We start from the raw sequence: 23,503 nt of genomic DNA on the forward strand, positions 1-23,503 counted from the left end.
ATATATTTTTTTTTTTAATTTAACAGAAGCTCAAACAAATCTTGCACAATACCAAATGGGTCTTTGTGTAATTATGTATTGAGTATCACATATTTTTATTTAGGGAAATTTATTTACCCTGGAAAAATTTCTAAAGACACTCCACTTTAATAATTTTTATTTTATATAAAATGCATATTTTAATTGTATTATGTTTTTTTAATTTTTGTCTTCCAATTCATATTCTTAAAAAATATACCTATCAAACAAAAATAAATTATATTTTAAATATTATGACAAAAAATTAAAATAAAAAATTATATAAAATTTTCTTAAAAAATAAATATATATATATATATGAGTTAGAAAAAATTATGAAAATAAAATCAAAATAAGTGTTGAAATTTACGAGAAATAGTGTGAGGAATTTTTTTTTAGAAAAATATTAAGATTAATTTTTAAAAATTATTTAAGTTTATATTTTTTTAATAGTGGGGTGCAAATAGAATTTCCCTTTTATTTAATAACTATTACCAAATGGGCCCTTGTGTAAGTATGTATTGATATTTTTATGGAAAACTTACAAAAATACTGATTTTTGGGTCAATTTTTACAAAAATATTGTCGCACGGCAGAAATTACTTTTATACTGTCTTGGCTAAATTTTTTTTTCTGTTATACTGTAAACACTAAAAAAAATGAGGCCTCCATCTTCCACACCCACGGACAGAACTACCATAGGAACACTGGAACAATCGGAAAACAACCATTAATTTCGGTGAGATTGAGAAAAAGAAAAGTAAAATCGGCGTCAAATAAATAATCATGGTAAAACAACACTAAAACAAATCAAACAAAAGAAAGGAAAACATGATTAAAAAAACTAAAAAATGTTCTACACAGTCTCAATATCCATTGCAATAGCAGTTATATTTCCAAGCCCAATCTTATAAAATCAGAACAAAATAACTTCTAAAATAACATAAAAACAAATGTAAAACAATAAGCAGATAACCACTTAGAAAAACATAAAAGAACGATACACCTCAAAACTTTTTTTCTAGTGAACTCATTAACTGTATTTTTAGGATAACTAAAATAAAAAAAAATAATAACCACAAAATAACCATAGAGAATGAAGAAAAACTATATTTTATAGCCTTCATCTTTCACATCCACGGATAAAACCACCATAGCACCACGAGAGAATCCAGAAAATAATCATTAATTCCAACAAGGTGGAGCAAGAACAGTGAAATCGACGTTAAAAAATAAATTATGAAAAACAACAGTAAAACAACACTAAAACAACACTAAAATAAACCAAAAAAGACTAAAAAATAAACACAGTATACTGCAGTATGAAACTTATAAAAATATATAGTAAAAAAATAAAAAATACCACCTCACTGTATTTTTATAAAAAAATAACAAAAATTAGTATACTAGGCAAATTTTCCTACTTTTATTTAATAACTGTTATAATATCCCTACAATGTGTAAGAAACTCTAACACCACTCATGCCTAATTAATACAACCAAGACTGAATCCCGACCAAACTAAAAGAAGCACGCCATTGGACAAAAGTTTTTCCATGTGTCACTGTTTAAGTTGGACTAATTAGAACTTGGTGTAGGGGTTGGTATTAGAGTTCTATTTAGTTGAAGAAATTAAATTTAGAGTCTACCCCACTAGCCGACTAAGTCAATGGTCTTTTTCTTTTTCCATTCATTAATGCATTACTACCATACTAGCTCAACCAATTTCCACCACCATTTTACTTTTGAAAATAACAATTATTAATAGACTGTCTTAAAATAAAAATAATAACAATAGTAGTAGTAGATCACTTGGCCCCAATAACAATGCCAGTTTTTCCCTAACAAAGAAATTCTTTTAGTATATATATAGGCAGCCAACTAACTCAGTAATATATTTATCCTCTCACTATGTACTTTTGTGTATTTTTAAATATGAAAGTTGCAGGGTTATTTTTCTTACTAGCTGCTACTCATTTATTGAGTAGTGAAAATTCCCAAGCAAAGTGCATAGAAAGGGAGAGAAATGCTCTTCTCAATTTCAAAGAAGGCCTTGTTGATGATGGAAACCTCTTATGGTCTTGGAAAAACAAAAGCAAAGATTGTTGTGCATGGAGAGGAATCAGGTGCAATAACTTAACTAATCATATTATCAAACTTGATCTTCATTTCGATTATAATTACTTTCATCATCTTGGTTTAATGGGGTATCCTATAAGTGGTCAAATTGGATCCTCTTTGGTTGATCTTCAACATTTAGAGCACTTGGATCTTAGTAACAATGACTTTGTTACAATCCCCAAGTTCATAGGTGCCATTACAAGACTCAAATATCTCAATCTTTCAGGAAATCCTACTGTTGGAAATATTCCTTCACAACTTGGGAATCTTACCAAATTGAGTTTTCTTGATCTTAATAGTCTTACAATGGGTTTGATTGTTGACAATTTTCATTGGCTTTCTAATCTTCCTAATCTAAGGCTTCTTAGACTAGGTGGCACAAAATTCTCCAAAGCCATGGATTGGTTTCAATCCTTTAAAGCAGCTCCTTCCTTATCTATATTGGAGTTTAACTTTTGTTACTTTCCTATATTAGATATTGCTCATTCTCTTTCTCATATTAATTCTTCCAATTCTCTTACAAAAATTCTAGTTGAGGCTTGTTATTCAGTGCAGCCTAAAACTTTCTCTAAGTTGCTTAATTTGAGCAATAATCTTGTTGATTTCACCCTAAAGCAATCTCAATCACCTCTACATTTTCTCCCAAATTCATTTGAAAATCTAAAATTTCTTACACATATTGATGTGTCAGAGAATAGACTTTATGGTTTTGAAGGTGAAATACTAAAATATTTAGGCAATCTTTGCAACATCCAACAAATAATTTTGAGGGAAAATGGATTGAATGGGACACAGCTGATTGATTTCTTACAAAGCCACAAAAATTGTGGTAATAAGGATTCTCTAGAGGTTTTGGATCTAAGTTCTAACCAACTAGAAGGATCATTGCCTCATAATCTCATCAAACTATCATCCTTGAGAGAATTAGATTTGTCTTACAACAAATTAAGTGGGAATTTACCAAAAAGTGTTGGGGAGCTTTCTAGTCTTGAAATCTTGGATATTTCCATGAATTCATTTGTTGGAGATATATCTAATAAACACTTGGGAAAACTTTCCAAATTGCAAAAACTTGACTTATCTTCTACCTCTCTTTCATTGAATTTCTCATCAAATTGGGCTCCATCTTTTCAATTACAATATATTAACTTAGGATCTTGCAAGTTAGGTCCTCAATTTCCTTCTTGGCTCCAAACTCAGATGAATATTTCTTTTCTTAATTTATCTAGTTCTGGAATTTCTAATGTCATCCCTAGTTGGTTTCCTAAAATATCTTCTGGATTAGAGTACTTAGATCTATCTTTCAACCTCATTAATGGAACATTGCCAAATGTTTCATTGAGATCCAAGCATTCTTCATTCATTGACTTGAGCTCCAACAATATTCATGGTTCTATCCCAAATTCTCTTTTAAATGCAAAATACTTGGATCTTTCCAATAACTTCCTCACAGAATTTGGGCCTTTCTTTTGCACTACTACTAGACTTGATATGGCAAAATTAATCATTCTTGACATTTCTAACAATTTGTTATTTGGAAATATTCCTGATTGTTGGCTTAGTCTAAATAATTTGGAAGTTCTCAAATTAGACAACAACAAATTGTTTGGTCCAATCCCTACTTCAATGGTATCAATGTATAAGATTAAAACATTGAGCTTAAGGAATAATAATCTTTGGGGAGATCTTCCATCCTTGAAAAGTTGTACTCAACTACAATATCTTGATGTTGGAGAGAACAAGTTAGAAGGAAATATACCAACATGGATTGGGGAATCACTGACAAATTTGAAGATTCTTGTACTAAAAGCAAACAAATTCCATGGAGCAATACCAACAAGTCTATGTCATTTGAAATACATTCAAATTTTAGATCTCTCCCAAAATTATTTATCTGGAAATGTTCCATCATGCATTAACAATTTTACTTTATTGGTTGAGATACAATATTTATTGGAACCTGCAATAATTTTCGATCATTACTATGGTCAAGATGAGAACACATTTGAAATTTATCAAGATAATGCTATGATATGGTGGAAAGGAAGAGAATATAAATATAAAGAACTTCTTGAGTTATTAAGAATCATCGATTTTTCAAGTAATAGATTGGTTGGAGATATTCCAAAAGAATTAACAAATCTTGTGGAACTAATTCAACTAAACTTGTCAAGGAATAATTTGAGTGGAGCTATCCCTAATCAAATTGGGAACTTGAGTAAACTAGAATCATTAGATTTGTCTCACAACAATCTTTGTGGACAAATTCCAATGAGTTTGGCCGAAATCTCAACTCTAGCATACATGGACATCTCCTACAATCAATTGTTAGGAAGAATCCCTACAAGCACTCAATTACAAAGCTTTCCTATTTCATGGTATGTTGAAAATCTTGGACTTTGTGGTCCTCCTCTTTCGCCAAGATGTCCGGGAGAGGTGATCTTCAAAGATCTTGATCCGAATTTGATCGACAAAGAAGGCTACATTGAAAGTGATGAAGAATGGTATGACATGGCATGGTTTCACATGGGAATTGGAGTTGGATTTGGGCTTGGTTTTCTTGAAATTTGTGTGGTTTTGATTCTCGGTTCTTATTGGGGATTTTCTTATTTTCGATGCTTCAGTGAGCTAGCTGATAATCTTTACATGATGATTAGTATTAGAATTTCAAGATTAAGAAGATGACTACTTCCACTAAATGGTTAGTATATATTCTTTGTCTTTCTTTGGAAAATGATTATGCATATATGTAGTACTTCATGGCCATTAAACCGACTAAAGATTTGATTAGTGTAATTTTTTTCATGGTTATAGGAAAAGTTGAAGGGTCAACCATCAATGGCATGGAGATACAACATGAAGACCAAATAAGAGAAGATTCTTATTGGAACTTTTTCCTTTATAATAAAACTATGAATTAAGCTGGCTTCCACCCTACTTTTATATATATTTTTTTAATGATTTAGTGATATAATTTAAAATGTATTATTTTGATGTGTGTATCATTAATAAAGTAAACTTTTTTAAATTTGAAACATTATTTACTATTTTGAAATAGATAGGAAAGTGGTGAAATTATGAAATTAAATAAAATTATATGTCTTTATAATAAAATAAATTAAAATAACAAACGTTTCTAGGTTTAATAAATAAGGCGTGTAAATAAAAGTTGAATATTTTCTCCATATATGAATGTAGAATAATTATTATAAAAGGGATCACACAATAGTTTTTGCTTTTGAAAACTAAAAAATGAGGGACTATATAATAATGTTAGTGATTGAATTTTTTTTATATAAGTATTTAGATAAAATGATTAATTTGGACAAATTACTAATTTTAATTTTTAAATTATATATTTTTAAAAAATTAATTTCTTAATTATGAATGAAATTTAAAACTAATAAAACTTATCATTTTCTAATTATATACTCAATTAAATGGTACATTATACATACACTAATTAAAATATATATTAAAAATAATTATGAAATAAAAAAATTAAAATGATTAGTAAAAACAATCAAATGTGTGTGTATGAAAAAAAAAAAAAAACTAAGTTTTTACATATTTATATAAATTCAATCAACTAAAAAAAATAATAACTAATTGAAAAAAAAAATAGAGGTATTCAATCAAGTTGTTTATTAAGTTAGCAAGTTGTTTTAAAAGCTTCTCTCCAAAACTTTCTTTCAAAACTAGCACCTTTTAGCATGCATTTTACTCTCTCCAGAATGATTATATTCATCCTCTCAGCTAAACTATTTTGTTGAAGGTTTAAGGTGTTGATTTGTGTCTCTCAAGATCATTTCGCTTGCAATAGTTTTTGAATTGGTTAGAATAGTACTCTAGACCATTGTATGTTCTAAGTTTCTTAATTTTTTTCCCTGTTTGATTTTCAACCAATTTCTTCCATTCAATAAAAGTCTTGAATACCTCATCTTTTGATTTTAAAAAGTGAACCCAAACTTTTATTGATTAGCCATCAATTATACTTCAAAAAATAATTAGCACCACCTATATTGGATATCATTGTTGTTTCGCATAGATTTGAATGAATGTATCCAAAAGGCTCTTTAGTTGTGTGTCTTCCTTTACTGTTCAGTCTGCGACTCTTCCCATACACACATTCTTCACAGAAGTCTAGATTCCCATCCAGCTTACCCTCTAGAATACCTTATTTCTCTAGCTCTTTGAACCCTCTGTCACTGGTATGCTCAAGTCTTAGGTGCCACAGCTTAGTCTCATTAGAACTCTTCACAGATGCAACTATTTTTGCATTACCAACAACAATTTCACCTTTAAGAAAATACAAACCATTCATGTATTCCCGCTTCATGACCACCATAAACCCTTTGTTGGGATTAAACTCACTTAACCTCTCAAGTCAATATGTCCATCCATTTGCTCATCAGATGAATCTGAAGAAAGCTGCTGCAATTTATAACAGTTGGGTTTAATACCAACTTAAAGGGGACCCACCAGCAACTATATATAGGGGTTTCTCTATTCACAAAAAAGAGGTCTGAGGGGAGAGTTCTGATCTCTAATCTCCAATGCTCATGCTTTAGATTCAGTTTAGAGAGAGAGAGTCCAAGATCATAGTGAGTGTGTGTGGAGGGATGTAAAAAGGGAGTATCACTCTTGAAGTGATTTCCCTCAATGTGAGGCATTTCTTTGTAATTACTTACTGTGTTGAGTTGTAATCTTGGGCTCAATCTATTGTGTACTACTGACTATTCCTATTCAATAAAGATCCATCATTCATCCATTATTGAGTTAAGTTTTCTTTGTCTTATTTCAATTAAGTTCAAGTTTTGGTTTTGTGATTGGTTTTAGTTTTGATTTGTGTTTCTTGAACATTGTTACTGTTGTAACAACTTTTTTTGAGGGTGAGGATTCACCACAAATGGTATCAGAGCTCAAGGTTTAGAGTTCAAGAATCACATTCAATCAATCAAGATTCATCTTCAACATTTCAAGAATCAAACTCAAACTTTCAAGAACCATATTCAAGCAATCAAGAATTTGTTTTAATGGCTTCAACAAGGTTTGAGGTGGATAAGTTCAATGGTTCGAATGATTTCAGCCTATGGAGAATCAAAATGAAGGCCTTTCTAGTTCACCAAGGGATTTATGAGGCACTTGATGATGAAGCCATGAAATTAATTGAAGACAATAAGAAGAAACTTGGGATTGAAGCCAAGGCACGTAGTGCCATCCTCCTCAGTCTTGGTGATGAGGTTTTGAGAGAAGTTTCAGATGAAGACAAGGCCTTGGGTCTTTGGAACAAGTTGGCATCAATCTACATGAAGAAATCTCTTGCAAACAAGTTGTATCTTAAGAAGAAGTTGTACACACTTCGAATGGATGAGTCAAAGGAATTGAGAAGACATCTAGATGATTTTAACAGAATCATTCTAGATCTGAATAATCTTGGGGTGAAAATTGATGATGAAGACCAGGCTATAATCCTGTTGAGTTCACTTCCCAAGATGTATGAGCACTTTGTTGATACGATCTTGTGTGGCAAAGAAACTCTGACTATGACAGAGGTTAAGGCTGCATTGAATTCGAAAGAAATTCAAAAGAAGGGAGATGAGAAAGATGAGATCAATGGGGAAGGATTACTCATTGTTAAGGGAAAATTCCCCAAGAGGGAACTCAAGGGAAATCAGAACTCTAATGGCTACAGAGGTAACCATTCAAGATCCAATTCTAGAAACTCCATAGGAGGGCCAAGCTCTAATGGAGCTGCAGGAAAGCAATGTTATTATTGCAAGAAGGAGGGCCACTTTAGAGATGAGTGTTTGGCTTTGAAGGCTAAACTTAAGAGGGAAAATCATCACAAGTTTAGGAAGCAAGGAGTTGCTGATGTAGCTGATGGCTATGGGTCGTCTGATGCACTGACAGTGTCATCTGATGTTCTTGTGATGTCTAGTTCAGATTCAGGTGGAGATTGGATTCTAGATTCAGGGTGTTCATTTCATATGACACCAAACAAAGGACTGTTTAGGACTCTTTCAGAGAGTCATGGGGGCTCAGTTCTTCTTGGGAACAACAAAGCGTATGAGATCAAAGGTGTGGGAACAATCTTGTTAAAGAATCATGATGAAGTCATGTTGACCTTGCAGCAGGTCAGGTATGTTCCAGATCTCAAAAGAAATCTTCTCTCTATTGGTATGTTTGATAAATTGGGGTATGTTGTCAAAGTTGAGGAAGGTGTAATGAAAATTGCACAAGGCACAGGAACTGTGTTGAGAGGAAGGTTGAGTAATGGATTGTATCTCTTGGATGGAAAGACAATCTCAGGTTGTGCAGCACCTGTTTTGGACTCAACCAAACACAGTCAAGCAAGGCTATGGCACCTCAGATTGGAGCATGTAAGTCAGAGAGGACTTGAGGAAATGAACAGGCAAGGACTGTTCAAGGAGAAGCTAACAGGAAGACTTGAGTTCTGTGATGAATGTGTTTTGGGGAAGGCTTGTAGATTGAAGTTCAACAAGGCAGAACACACCACCACAGAAAGGTTAGCTTATGTCCATTCTGACCTTTGGGGGCCATCTAGGATTCCAACCAAAGGGGGAGCACACTACTTTATGAGTATTATCGATGATTTCAGCAGGAAAGTCTGGGTGTATTTGTTGAAAAGCAAAGATGAGGCTCTAGGAACCTTTGATACATGGAAGAGGCTACTAGAAAACCAGACTGGGAACAAAATTAAGGTACTAAGAACTGACAATGGTCTTGAGTACTGCTCAAATGAGTTCAAGGGTGTTGATGAGTAAAAAAAACGAAATAGAAAAGATTGTGTAAATAAATGAAATAATAACAGTAGAAGGAGCAAATTAGTAAATAGATGTATAGATGAATAAAAATATACATGAATAATAGTCGCACAAAATCTGAGACGAATGTATACCTGGGTTTAGGTGTGAATGCATAAAGGTAGAAGCAGTTGCCACTTGATTTCTTTACGAAGATAGGGTTCACCTCAAAGAGGCACGATACGCTACCTCTATAAATACACTCACCAAAGCTATCAGCTAGAAGGACAGACAAAGAGAAGTAAAGAGGAAAAGAAGGCGTTCAGTCCCATCAAGCTTGTCTTATCAATCTTCACAGAAATTTTCCCTTGCTTTCTATTCCCTTTGCTTGTAGAGGCTGTTTGTAAGCGTCGAAATATAAACAGCATGCTTGCATACAAACTCTCTTAATCTTTCATTTCAAACCTTTCAGAAAAGATAAACTCCAAAAGAAGAGTGTGTTTACATGCACGCTCTTTGTTTACCTTCTTCTTTTCCTTTCTTATTTTTCTCTACACGAAAAAAATAGTTTGCGTTGATACTGCTTCTATCTCACTAAAATATCCATTTACACACAGCTGAGACCATTAATCTGTAAATCTCCGTTTTATTAATAAAACCTAATATAGCTTAAATGCTACCGTAGACGTAGGCAAATGATATTCTGCCGAACTACTTAAATTTGTGTGTTACATATTCTATACATATATTTATACTTATATGCGTATTTAGCAATATATACATATAATTTCTGCTTATAATTTATATATATATTATGCTATAATTACGTTCATTTATATATATTATGCTATAATTACGTTCATTTACATACATATTATGGTATAATTACGTTCATTTACATACATATTATGCTATAATTACGTTTATTTACAATATTTATATTAAGTTTATAATTATTTATTACGCATTATATTATAAGCCCTGACTTATTTATTTATTATATATTTATAATTAAATGTTTAGCTAGAACCCCTAAATATTTTGGCGACTCTGCTGGGGAGCGTTTTCTTGAAATAGTTCATATATACTTATATATATATATCAGTAAATATATTTATATATACTTATATATATATATCAGTAAATATATTTATATATACTTATATATATCAATAAATATACTTATATGTATATACTAAGGAAAACGCTCAATTCGTTCACAAAAAAAAGGAACTATGTTCTCTCATCTAAATCCAAATGTCTGTCTCTGATACTCGAGAGCCGGACAGTCGGATCCGAACAGATACCTTGCGAAATGATAACAACAACAATAACAATAACAACAATACTAATCCGACGAACACAGGTGAGGTTGTGTTAGCCAGATTGGAAAAGCTCCAAAAAGCCCAAGACGGCATGATGCAACTACTGAGTTCGCTTCTACCACAGACACACCAAGAAGCATCTGTTGTAAGGAGCGGCTTACCTAAAGAACGTCCAATAAATGAATCTTTGATAAGGCAAGTACATACTGTTGACCAACGAACTCCGGCAACACATGATAATGTTCGAGGAATCAGAACTTCTGAGATTGTTGAAAGGGTTGGTGAAGAGGCTCGGTCCTCCTCTGAGTTTGTCACAAAAGATGAATTGATTGGTCTCCTTAAAGCTGAAAGGGGTAAATCGTCATCATCGGTAACTTCCATCGACTTTCATCCACCCTACCCTGTGGAAGTGGCGGTCAAACCTTACCCCCGTGGTTACATGAGTCTGGTATTTCGAAAATACAATGGGAAATTTGGCAATGCCAAAGAACATATCATTCAATTCATAGATGATTTGGGTATTTATGCCCATGATTTTGAATTAAGAATCCGAGAATTTTCAAAGTCTCTCACTGATCGAGCATACTCTTGGTACGCAAGTTTGCCAACAGGGAGTATAAGGAGTTGGGACGACATGGTCTCTCAATTTTGTGCAAAGTTCTTTATGATTGAAGATAAATGGAGCATAGCTGACGTATCAGGAGAAAGACAAAACTTTAGAGAAAGACTCGTTAATTACGTTCAAAAGTTTAGGGAAAAAGCTCTTGATTGTGCTGAGACCATGGCTGAAAAGGATCTGGTAAAAATGTGTATCAAAGGCATGTTGGATGAATATCGATTACACATTGAAAACCATGCCATATACAATTTTGCAGAGCTTATAGCTAAATCAAGAAATACGGAAGCCACTGTTTTCCGTTTGACCAAGCCGTCCAACCAAAACAACCAAACACATCGGCCATGGAAAAGTTCAAAACGTGGTGTTGACATAGCACTAGCTCAAGACAGATAAAATTTCAAAGCCCATAAAAAAGGAAAACGAAGTGATAAACCAGCCGAATTTCCTTGTGATAAAGACAGAGTTTGTAGCTTGTTAGAAGCATGGATTCGGGATGGAGAAGTAGTATTACCATATGTCACAGAATTACCCACTCCAGAAGAAAAGCAACATGATCTCTATTGTCATTTCCATCGAAGAATTAATCATCCAACAATGAGGTGTTACACACTAAGGAAGATTTTTCATGAGCGACTAGAGAAAGGAGAGATTATTTTGTATCAAAATGAGGTGGAGCAAATGTCGTTTCCCCAACATCAAAATGGAGGAGCCGCTATGACATGCACAGAAGAGTTTCCCCTCATTTCAATAGGGATATCACGGAGCATACATATCAAGGAAATTATAGAAGAACAAGAACAACCAAGAGAAAACAGCATGGTAGAGCCATTGTTAAAAACTAAATTATTTCGTAATTTCTTCGATTTCTTAGAATTTGGCCAAGATGCAAGGACTGAGGCTACAGAAAATTTGCTTAAAATTTCCCAACAACATGGCCCTTCTTGTTATATGGTAGGGCGCCCAATGCATAATATTGCTAAAAAATCTGAAGGAGCGATTGTCTTTACCAATGCTGACATACAAACTTCTCCGTTCCTTCACAACCGACCATTATATGTCGAGGCAAAAATCAATGGCTTAAAAGTGAAACGTGCTTTAGTAGATAACGGAGCTTCAGTAAATCTCATGCCAATTGGAGTGTATTCTGCTATGAAAGAGGTCAAAGGGGGGTTGATCCCACAACCGATTACACTCACTTGATTTTCTGCCAAGTCTGTAAAAACTATGGGGTATGTAACTGTTGAGCTAGAGGTTGGACCAATCAGAGGACCCACTCGATTCCATGTGATAGAAGCAGACACTTCGTACCATATCTTATTGGGACGACAGTGGATTCATACACATCATTGTGTGCCATCGACGTTGCATCAATGTGTCAAGGCACACATCCAGGGAAAAGATGTTCATATCACGGCTACCAAAGCACCGTTTGCTAGAGAAGAAGCTCACATGGCGGAAGCAATTTTCTTTGATGAGCGTTTAGAAAATAACATGGAAATGGTCACAAGGCCACGTGCGGTGCGCTTACCCAAATGGGAAGAATACGCAGTAACAAATAATCCTTCAATTGCCAAGCCCAAAAAAGAAAAGAAGGTTCAGAAAGTCACATTGCCTAATGGGAAAAGAGCATATCGTTTATGACGGTATGCGGGGTCGGCTATCATGCTTGGCCCCACCATTACTATGGCTGAGGAGGTTGAGAATAACTTCGCTCTACCCCATCCACAAGTTGATAGTCTGTTAAAAGATGTGGGATCACTTGAGCTACCAGAAGAGCAAAAATTTGCGTCTAACAAATTGGAAGAAATTAATTTATCAGAAAATCCCGAAGAGAAAAAACCTGTGTTCATTTCTACCGACTTACCTGTAGCTATACGAGCTAAGTTGATGGAGCTATTATACAAATATCGAAATGTGTTTGCTTGAACATACGAAGATATGCCTGGGCTGGATATTAAACTAGTCACTCACAAATTGAGCACGCTACACGAAGCAAAACCAGTAAAGCAAACCTCAAGGAATTACAGGCCAGAGGTACAACTTCAAATCAAGGCAGAAATTGAAAAATTACTAAAAGCAAGATTTATTCGTACATGCAAGAATCCGATATGGTTGGCTAACATAGTGCCAGTAAAGAAAAAGAATGGGAAAATAAGAATCTGTGTTGATTATCGAGATCTTAATAAAGCTTTGTTGGAAGTTATTTTACCAGGAACTTAGATCTACTCACAAGTATGTTGATTTAACAACCTAAATATGAACTTCTAAAACGATATGAAATTAAACACATAAGAGTATAAGAAATCTTACAGTGATTGCAGCGGAATATATATGTCTCCTCCCACTCAGATCTCTAACCCTTGATTCCTTTCTGTAGCAGAGTATAATCAAGATCTGAGCCCGAAAGTCCTTCTTTGTTATCTCTGAAATCTACACAGCCTTCCTCACTATGATTGAGGTATTACTTGATGTGTGTGGGCACTACTCTAGCACTCATACATTTCGAAACAGTGAAGGTATAGAGAGAGAGAGGGTGGCGGCTCAGAGAGAATTTTCTGAGAGAAAATTCTTTCAGAATAATGCTGTGAAAAGGTTGTACAGATGTGTAAAACTCTGAAGCCTTTGCCTTCTATTTATAGAAGACCACCAAGGGCTATGATTGACATTTTGAACTGAGAAAATCAAAGGGAAAAGGAAGGTAAAGGGGCCGGCCTAGGCAATGTGGAAACAAGGCTTGCCTCTTTTCCAACTTTCCTTTTCCTACACTTGATAGTTTCCCTTTTTGTGAAATATTGCCAATTCCATTGTTCAACCATATTAATGATAAATCTAATTATTTAATAATTATCAAATAATATATTATCATTTATTTTATTAATAATGAAACTAATTAAAGTTTCCTAATTAATAAATATGCCCTTCAAAATCTCTATTTACTGTTTTGCCCTTAATAAGCGCTAAATTCTCAAACTGATAAGTCTATCTTGAGAATTTTTAATTGATTAATTAAAATCAATTAAATGAGTCCTACAAGTAATATCATCTCAACTAGTGAGGGGACCATGGGTCTATATATCCGAGCTTCCAATAAGCAGATCTAGAATTTACCACTTAAATTCACTGACTTATTAATTCTTCGTTGAATCCACACATAGAACTAAGAATTGCACTCTCAGTATATAGAATGCTCTATATGTTCCACCATATAGACACATTATTAGTTATCCATTGTTATAATCCTAATGTGATCAATGATCCTCTATATGGATGATCTACACTGTAAAGGGACTTAAATTACCGTAACACCCTACAATGTATTTTATCCTTAAAACACTTAACCATGTATAAATGATATTTCAACTAAGTGAAATGAGTACTCAATCATTTATCTCGTTCGGTTAAGCTCGAAGGAAATCACCTTTTGCTTACTATTCGCCAGATAGAAGCTATAGATTCCATATTTATGTTAGCGCTCCCACTCAATCGTACTACCGTGTTCCCAAAATGTATGTATTGCCCAGACTACAGTTTTAGGCTTAACTAACAAATCAAAGAACACGAATAACACTCTTGAAATTAAGCCTAACCATATCAGGATTTAGATCATGTGATCTAGGATCAACTTCTGATATTGAATTGAATAGATGTTTACGGTAAGTTTCAAAATCTAATTCAAAGTTCAATATCTGTCCATTCCAATGCATACTCCATGCATCCAACCTGAGCTTTACTTTAACCTATGTTCTGGAAAGAACATAACATTTCTCCAAATGTAAGTAAACTCTGTTGTAGATTGTCATATCAGTGAAATCCAGTGTTCTGATAAATCTAGGAATACTTTATTCATATAGTCATGTTTATTTTCCACTGTGTTGACAACACAATAAACATGTTCAAGTATGTGAAAGGGGTTTGGATGAATTTATAAATCAAATAGACAAGCAATTGATTAAGTGAATCAAAACATACACAAGTGAATGAAAAATTACTTCTGTTACTTTATTGATATAGAATAATCTGGATTACATTGAAACAGAGTTTTATTTAGGGCATAAAACCCAACAAACTCCCACTTGCACTAATATAAAACAAATCAGTACATTTCAATTAATCCTAAATTCTGACGGTGCTTTTCGAATGAAGTTACTGCCAAGACTTTGGTGAATGGATCAGCCAAGTTATCCTGCGTATCCACTTTCTCCACCAGTACATCCCCTCTTGCCACATATTCTCTGATAATATGATACTTTCTTTCTATGTGCTTACTTCTCTTGTTGCTCCGAGGTTCCTTACTGTTGGCTATAGCTCCAGTGTTATCACAAAGCAGGACTAGAGGCCTTTCCATTCCAGGAACTACACCAAGACTGGTGAAGAACTTCCTAAGCCAGACAACCTCTTTAGTCGCTTCAACGCAGCCTATGTATTCTGCCTCCATGGTAGAATCCGAAATCGCAGTTTGTTTAGCACTTCTCCAAACTACTGCTCCACCTCCAAGAGTAAACACCATCCCAGATGTAGATTTCCTGTCTTCAAGACATCCCTGGAAATCTGAGTCTGTATAGCCTAAGGGATTCAAAGCACCACCCTTGTAGACTAATACATAATCTCTTGTACTCTTTAAGTATTTCAAAATATACTTAACCGCGTTCCAATGTACCCTTCCTGGATTTGACTGATACCTGCTCACGATTCCAACTGCATAGCAGATGTCAGGTCTAGTGCATAGCATAGCAAACATTAGACTCCCAACTGCAGAAGCATAAGGAATTTTTGCCATGTCTTCTATCTCTTGAGGATCAGTAGGACACTGTTCCTTAGATAGACGGATACCATGTCTAGAAGGCATGTTTGCCCCTTTGTTATTGGTCATGGAAAATCTCTCAAGAACTTTGTCAATGTAAGCTGTTTGAGAGAGAGCAAGGGATCTGTTCTTCCAGTTTCTAACAATCTGAATACCAAGAACATAGGCTGCCTCACCCAAGTCTTTCATGTCGAATTGAGTGTCAAGCCATTCCTTGATGTGAGTCATTTTCTTGACATTGTTTCCAATGATCAAAATGTCATCAACATAAAGGACCAGGAATACTACTACTTGGTTTTCCTTGAGTTGGTAAACACAAGGTTCATCTTCATTCTGATGAAAGCCGTAGGTCATGATGATCTCATCAAACCTTTTGTTCCATGAGCGAGAAGCTTGCTTAATCCCATATATGGACCTATTTAACTTGCAAACTTTATTCTCCTGCCCAGGAAGAACATAACCTTCTGGTTGCTCCATATAGATGGTTTCTTCAAGAAGCCCATTAAGAAAGGCTGTCTTGACATCCATTTGCCAGATTTCATAATCTAAAGCGGCAGCTATGGAGAGAAGAATTCGGATGGATTTGAGCATGGCAACAGGACTAAAAGTTTCCTCATAGTCCACACCTTCTCTTTGGGTATAACAATTGGCGACCAGTGTAGCTTTGAAAGTTTCGACTTTGCCTCCAGCACCTCTTTTCTTCTTGTAGACCCATTTACATCCAATTGGACGAAAATCTTCAGGTGGTTCTACATATTCCCAGACTTTGTTCTTTTTCATGGAATCCATTTCTGAATCCATACCGGCTGACCATCGCTTCCGTTGCGGACTTGCCATTGCCTGTTTATAGGTCAATGGGTCGTCATCAATACCGTCACCAACGACCATATTGATTTCACCATCCAAGCCATAACGAGATGGTTTCGTAGAAACCCTTCCACTATGACGAGGAGCGGTGACCTTCTGAACAGGAGCTTTAGTAGTAGTTTTCTCAGTTGCTACAACTGAGGGAGCGGGATGTTCCTCTTCTTGAGTAGAAGAAGATGGTACATTTGAAGGAACAGTATCTGTGAGCGTTTCCTCTAATACAATTTCACTTTTCGGTTTGTTGTCTTTCATATAGTTCTCTTCAAGGAAAGTTGCATTTGTAGAGACAAACACTTTGTTATCCTTGTCACTATAGAATAGTCCACCCCTAGTCTCTTTAGAATTTTCGACAAACATGCAAACCTCAGTTCGCGATTCCAGTTTGCCTTCTTTCTTTCTTAAGACGTGAGCAGGGCACCCCCAAATCCTATAATGGCGCAAACTAGGTGTGCGACCATTCCATAGTTCGACGGGTGTCTTAGGGACTGCTTTAGATGGAACAACATTTAAAATATCGTTTGCCATTTGAATAGCATATCCCCAGAAGGACGTAGACAGAGTTGAATAACTCAGCATAGACCTAACCATTTCTAAGAGAGTGCGATTTCTTCTTTCTGCAACTCCATTCTGCTGTGGAGTGCTAGGGGCAGTATATTTGGATTCAATTCCAAGTTTAATTAAATGATCTTTGAACTGCATATCCATATATTCTCCACCCCTATCAGTTCGCAAGATCTTTAATGTTTTACCTAATTGGTTTTGAGCCAAAGCATGAAATTCCTGAAACTTTTCAAACGTTTCAGATTTCTTTTGCATTAGGTAAAGAAAACTATATCTAGAGAAATCGTCAATGAAAGTGACGAAATACTCATAACCTCCTCTGGCTTTTACATTCAGCGGTCCGCAAACATCTGAATGTACTATCCCTAGGGGTTCTTTGGCACGCTCTCCCTTTGCAGAGAAAGAACGTTTGGTCATTTTTCCTTCTAGGCAAGACTCGCAGACTGGCAATTCTCCTAAGACGACATTTTTCAATGGACCGTCTTTGGTTAGCCTATTGAGTCTATCAAAGCCTATATGACCTAAACGTAAATGCCATAGATAAGTTTGATCATCATTATCAATCTCTTTTCTCTTAAGGCTTCTAGGTTTAGCTACATTGAAAAGTTCAGTATTTAGTGAGATTTGAGTATCAGGTCTTAAAACATAAAGCCCTCGTTCCATGTTTGCAACACATATATGAAATCCATTACGAGAAATTGAACAATTTGAACTCGAAAAATTCAATATATAAAATTGTGTCTGTAAACATGAAACACTAATCAAGTTTCTACTAAAATTAGGAATATATAAAACATTCTCTAAAAGTAAAAACTTCTTAGAATTAAACTTGATTCGGGCCGTTCCTCTTGCTTTAACTGATACCAACTCGCCATTTCCAACTTTAAGCTTTAACTCATCTGGGTGAAGATTCTCCCAAGTTTCAAGCAGCTGTAATGAAGAACATACATGGTTAGTAGATCCAGAATCAACAATCCAGGAGGATTTGTCGTTCTCTAAAACACATGATTCAAATACAAAAGCATCACCTTCGTTTGAATTGTCTAGAAGCCTGGGACATTGTTCTTCTTTATGTCCCTTTCCATTACAATTCGCACATAGAATATGATGTCTGAGAATTGTACTTGATGAAGCAGCTTTGTTGGAGCCCTCATGCTTAATCTTCTTCCTCTGATTAAAACTTGCAATGCTGGCAGGTCTCATTGCAATCAGATCCCGCTCATGGGCCCTCAACTCAGACTCGAGTTTGTCCATGTTGGAGGAGTTAGGATTGTTCAATAAGTAATATAGAACAAAACTGTTATACTCCTGAGGAAGACTATAAAGTATGAGTTTTACCCATTGTTCCTTTGATAAATCAATTCCTAGTAGATTTGCCTTTTGGAATTTCAGATTCATCAACAATAGGTGCGAGTTAATGCAACTACCAGGATGCATTTTCACACTATTGAGTTCTTTTGCAAAGATACTAACTAGGAGTGGATCGGGATGAGGGTTATTCATATTGGCACTACAACATATCAATAAACAGAAGTAAGGTTTTGGTTCTATAAATTCATACACAGGTTCAGAAAACAAACAATCACTTATGTTACAAAAATACTAAATCTAACATAGTTTATTTTCCAAGGTTTCCAACGAACTGATACAGTGTCCCGTTTAGGCGAGAGTCAAAGCATCATCCATTGAATAGAGTTGTCAATTCATCTAAAATGTCAAACATTCTAGCAACCTTTTATTTGATCAAGATTGGAATTCAGCGTTGTCCCGTTTAGGCGAGAGTCAAGGCAATTCTATCTTATGAGCTTCTACCATTGTTTCGTATTCTTATAAGTCTTACATAGTCGCCACCATTAGGGTGGTCATGAACCATATAAATAAACCTATAAGAATACTTATCTTTCGAGATTAAACGGTGCTAACTTGCTAATGAACGTTCCTCCATTAGGGAGGATTACTCACTAAAACAATAGCTATGTAAAACCAACAATGGAGATCGAATTTCTCTTTGATTAAAGCTCATTATTTAAACATGTATTTTGTCTAATCATTTATATTCCATATCTCAATAATGAAATATTACAAATTAAAGTAAAAACTTTAATTAAATTTCAAAAATGGAATAATTCTGAAAAATATCTTATTTAAGTTGTTTAGAAAATCTAAATACCCAACTTAAAATATTCTTCAAACAATGACTTAATTAAATGTTACCAATTAAGTAGTAACCACTTAATTTAGAAGATATTCCATTTTAAGTTCCCATATTTAGAAAATATCAACTTAAAAAATATCTAAAGAATCTTAATAACCAATTGCCAAAATTCCTCAACTTAATTTATAATAGGAAATTCAAAAATATTCAAATCTAAGTTGATTTGATAGATTTAACTAAATCTCAACTTAAATAGGAATATTTAATGAAATTATAAAATTAAGATTCAGAAAGAATTTATATGGTTATAATTCCATATTTAATTAAAAACAAGAAAAATACACATAGCTTTCTAGAATATGACTATTCAAACTATGTTTTTCTTAAATTAATTTCAAGGAACAATGAAATTAATTATGTTGCTAATCAATCTTTTATTAGGTCAAACTAATATAATTAACCTAGCACAGTTATCCAAATCAGGCAAATGGGCCTTCACAATTGGGGTTATTCATGTGAGGGGAGGGCTGGGTCCAGTATGTCGCACCCACTTCTAAGGCTCCCAACTCTCACACAAGGCCCAAAAGAGAGGAATTTAGCCTTACAATGAATAACTGTTATTGATTGAATAGGCTCACAACTAAATGAGCCTAAATAAAATCTATCAGTTATGATATTTTATTTAGCAACAACCACCTATATGTATCTATAATAGAAATTAAACATATAGGCTCACACAGGCATACACATTTGGATGGATCCTATCATGTTGCTAGGTCATACACAGATGAAAGAAGTTTGTAAAAATTACCTATTACAAATTATTTACTTGATCTATCGTCAATTGAACCTTTGGTTAAAATTAGATCATCTGATCTATCATCAAGTTAACCAAGGCAATTTAGATCAAGCAATAATAGGTTTTAGAAAACTTACGAACAATCTAAAACACATACTCCTGCAACAAGGTTAGATTTGGATAGTTGGATGTAGGATTTATTTAATTTTAATCATTTATTTCGAAAAATAAAATAAAATTAAACCTACTATTTTGAAAAATTAGGTTTTGGGTAACCTAAATCTCATTTCAAAATAAATTGCTAACTTTCCTTTTAAATTTCATGTTATTTAATAAATTAAATAATAAAATAGAAAAAGGTAAATACATACCCTTTTCTTGTTTTACAATTTAATTTAATTAAAAAATAACAAAATTTAAAAGTTAACAAAAAATACCTTATTTCCTCTTTTAAAATTATCATGATTATTGTGATCTTATTTTAATTAAGGTCAAGTTACCAAAAAAAAAAATTAATATCTGACCTTAAAAAAATAAAATAATCAAATTTTAAAGGAAATAAGAAAAAGGTAAGCAAAACTTGATTTTTTCCTATTTTCAAAGTCAAATTACACTAATATCTAAAATTAATTTTAAAAATTAAAATTAATTTATTTCTGATAATTAGATTTGAAATTTGAAAAACAAAAATCAACATACAAAACTACACAAAAAATCGGAATTTAATTCCATGAAATAGCATGAAAAATCGAAAAAATTGGAAAATTGGATGAACTGTACGGATGGCATGCTGTGCATGGCCATCCACGCGCGGATCAGGGTGCATGACCGAGAGATCACGGCGCAGGGAGGCTGCAAGCAGCCATTCCGCGCGCGTGATCATGTTGCTTGTCACCCCGATTTTTCCAATTTTCAAAAATTCATAACTAATTCAAATTAAATCGAAATCGAGTTCTGTAAAAAAGTAAATTGCCTAGAATTTTCCAAACTATCCAACAAAAATAATTACAGAATAAAAACAGTAACCATTTTTTCCAGAATTCACAAACAACATTCAAACATCAATATGACACTCAAAGCAACATGATACCATCCAAAAAACAAGCTAATCGTTTTAAGTCCAAATTTCTTGCAAGCAAATCAATTACCATGGCTCTGGTGCCAGTTGTTGGAAGTTATTTTACCAGGAACTTAGATCTACTCACAAGTATGTTGATTTAACAACCTAAATATGAACTTCTAAAACGATATGAAATTAAACACATAAGAGTATAAGAAATCTTACAGTGATTGCAGCGGAATATATATGTCTCCTCCCACTCAGATCTCTAACCCTTGATTCCTTTCTGTAGCAGAGTATAATCAAGATCTGAGCCCGAAAGTCCTTCTTTGTTATCTCTGAAATCTACACAGCCTTCCTCACTATGATTGAGGTATTACTTGATGTGTGTGGGCACTACTCTAGCACTCATACATTTCGAAACAGTGAAGGTATAGAGAGAGAGAGGGTGGCGGCTCAGAGAGAATTTTCTGAGAGAAAATTCTTTCAGAATAATGCTGTGAAAAGGTTGTACAGATGTGTAAAACTCTGAAGCCTTTGCCTTCTATTTATAGAAGACCACCAAGGGCTATGATTGACATTTTGAACTGAGAAAATCAAAGGGAAAAGGAAGGTAAAGGGGCCGGCCTAGGCAATGTGGAAACAAGGCTTGCCTCTTTTCCAACTTTCCTTTTCCTACACTTGATAGTTTCCCTTTTTGTGAAATATTGCCAATTCCATTGTTCAACCATATTAATGATAAATCTAATTATTTAATAATTAAAAATAATTATCAAATAATATATTATCATTTATTTTATTAATAATGAAACTAATTAAAGTTTCCTAATTAATAAATATGCCCTTCAAAATCTCTATTTACTGTTTTGCCCTTAATAAGCGCTAAATTCTCAAACTGATAAGTCTATCTTGAGAATTTTTAATTGATTAATTAAAATCAATTAAATGAGTCCTACAAGTAATATCATCTCAACTAGTGAGGGGACCATGGGTCTATATATCCGAGCTTCCAATAAGCAGATCTAGAATTTACCACTTAAATTCACTGACTTATTAATTCTTCGTTGAATCCACACATAGAACTCAGAATTGCACTCTCAGTATATAGAATGCTCTATATGTTCCACCATATAGACACATTATTAGTTATCCATTGTTATAATCCTAATGTGATCAATGATCCTTTATATGGATGATCTACACTGTAAAGGGACTTAAATTACCGTAACACCCTACAATGTATTTTATCCTTAAAACACTTAACCATGTATAAATGATATTTCAACTAAGTGAAATGAGTACTCAATCATTTATCTCGTTCGGTTGAGCTCGAAGGAAATCACCCTTTGCTTACTATTCGCCAGATAGAAGCTATAGATTCCATATTTATGTTAGCGCTCCCACTCAATCGTACTACCGTGTTCCCAAAATGTATGTATTGCCCAGACTACAGTTTTAGGCTTAACTAACAAATCAAAGAACACGAATAACACTCTTGAAATTAAGCCTAACCATATCAAGATTTAGATCATGTGATCTAGGATCAACTTCTGATATTGAATTGAATAGATGTTTACGGTAAGTTTCAAAATCTAATTCAAAGTTCAATATCGGTCCATTCCAATGCATACTCCATGCATCCAACCTGAGCTTTACTTTAACCTATGTTTTGGAAAGAACATAACATTTCTCCAAATGTAAGTAAACTCTGTTGTAGATTGTCATATCAGTGAAACCCAGTGTTCTGATAAATCTAGGAATACTTTATTCACATAGTCATGTTTATTTTCCACTGTGTTGACAACACAATAAACATGTTCAAGTATGTGAAAGGGGTTTGGATGAATTTATAAATCAAATAGACAAGCAATTGATTAAGTGAACCAAAACATACACAAGTGAATGAAAAATTACTTCTGTTACTTTATTGATATAGAATAATCTGGATTACATTGAAACAGAGTTTTATTTAGGGCATAAAACCCAACAAGCTTGTCCAAAGGACGCCTTTCCATTGCCAAATCTTTATACTTTAATTGATGCAACAGCAAATTGTAAGATGTTTTCTTTCATGGATGGGTTTAGCGGATATAATCAAATTCAGATGTCTCCGGAAGATGTTGAGAAAACGGCGTTACGAACCCCGTTCGAAAACTTCTACTACACTGTCATGCCATTTGGTTTGAAAAACGCTAGAGCCACCTATCAAAGAGCAATGACGGCAATATTCCATGATATGATACATGAGAACGTAGAAGTGTATGTTGATGATATCGTCGTCAAATCCCAAAATAAATTTAATCACATTTGCGATCTCGAGAGTGCATTCTAAAGGTGTGAAAGATACAAACTTAAAATGAATCCTCTTAAATGTACCTTTGGTGTGAGCGCAGGAAAATTCTTAGGGTTT

The 23,503-nt window shown here is 34.0% G+C and overlaps 1 protein-coding gene across 1 annotated transcript; it reads left to right on the forward strand.

Annotated features, from left to right (window-relative positions):
- Window positions 1-1,557: 1,557 nt before the first annotated feature.
- Window positions 1,558-5,202, forward strand: LOC115724638 (receptor-like protein EIX2). The gene is made up of 2 exons (XM_030653970.2): window positions 1,558-4,840; window positions 4,954-5,202. The coding sequence occupies exon 1, from the start codon at window positions 1,930-1,932 to the stop codon at window positions 4,822-4,824; it is 2,895 nt and encodes a 964-aa protein (XP_030509830.1). The 5' UTR covers window positions 1,558-1,929; the 3' UTR covers window positions 4,825-4,840; window positions 4,954-5,202.
- Window positions 5,203-23,503: the final 18,301 nt, after the last annotated feature.

The sequence above is a fragment of the Cannabis sativa genome, chromosome 6 (assembly GCF_029168945.1).
Source record: "Cannabis sativa cultivar Pink pepper isolate KNU-18-1 chromosome 6, ASM2916894v1, whole genome shotgun sequence".
In the NCBI taxonomy this organism is placed as follows: domain Eukaryota; kingdom Viridiplantae; phylum Streptophyta; class Magnoliopsida; order Rosales; family Cannabaceae; genus Cannabis; species Cannabis sativa.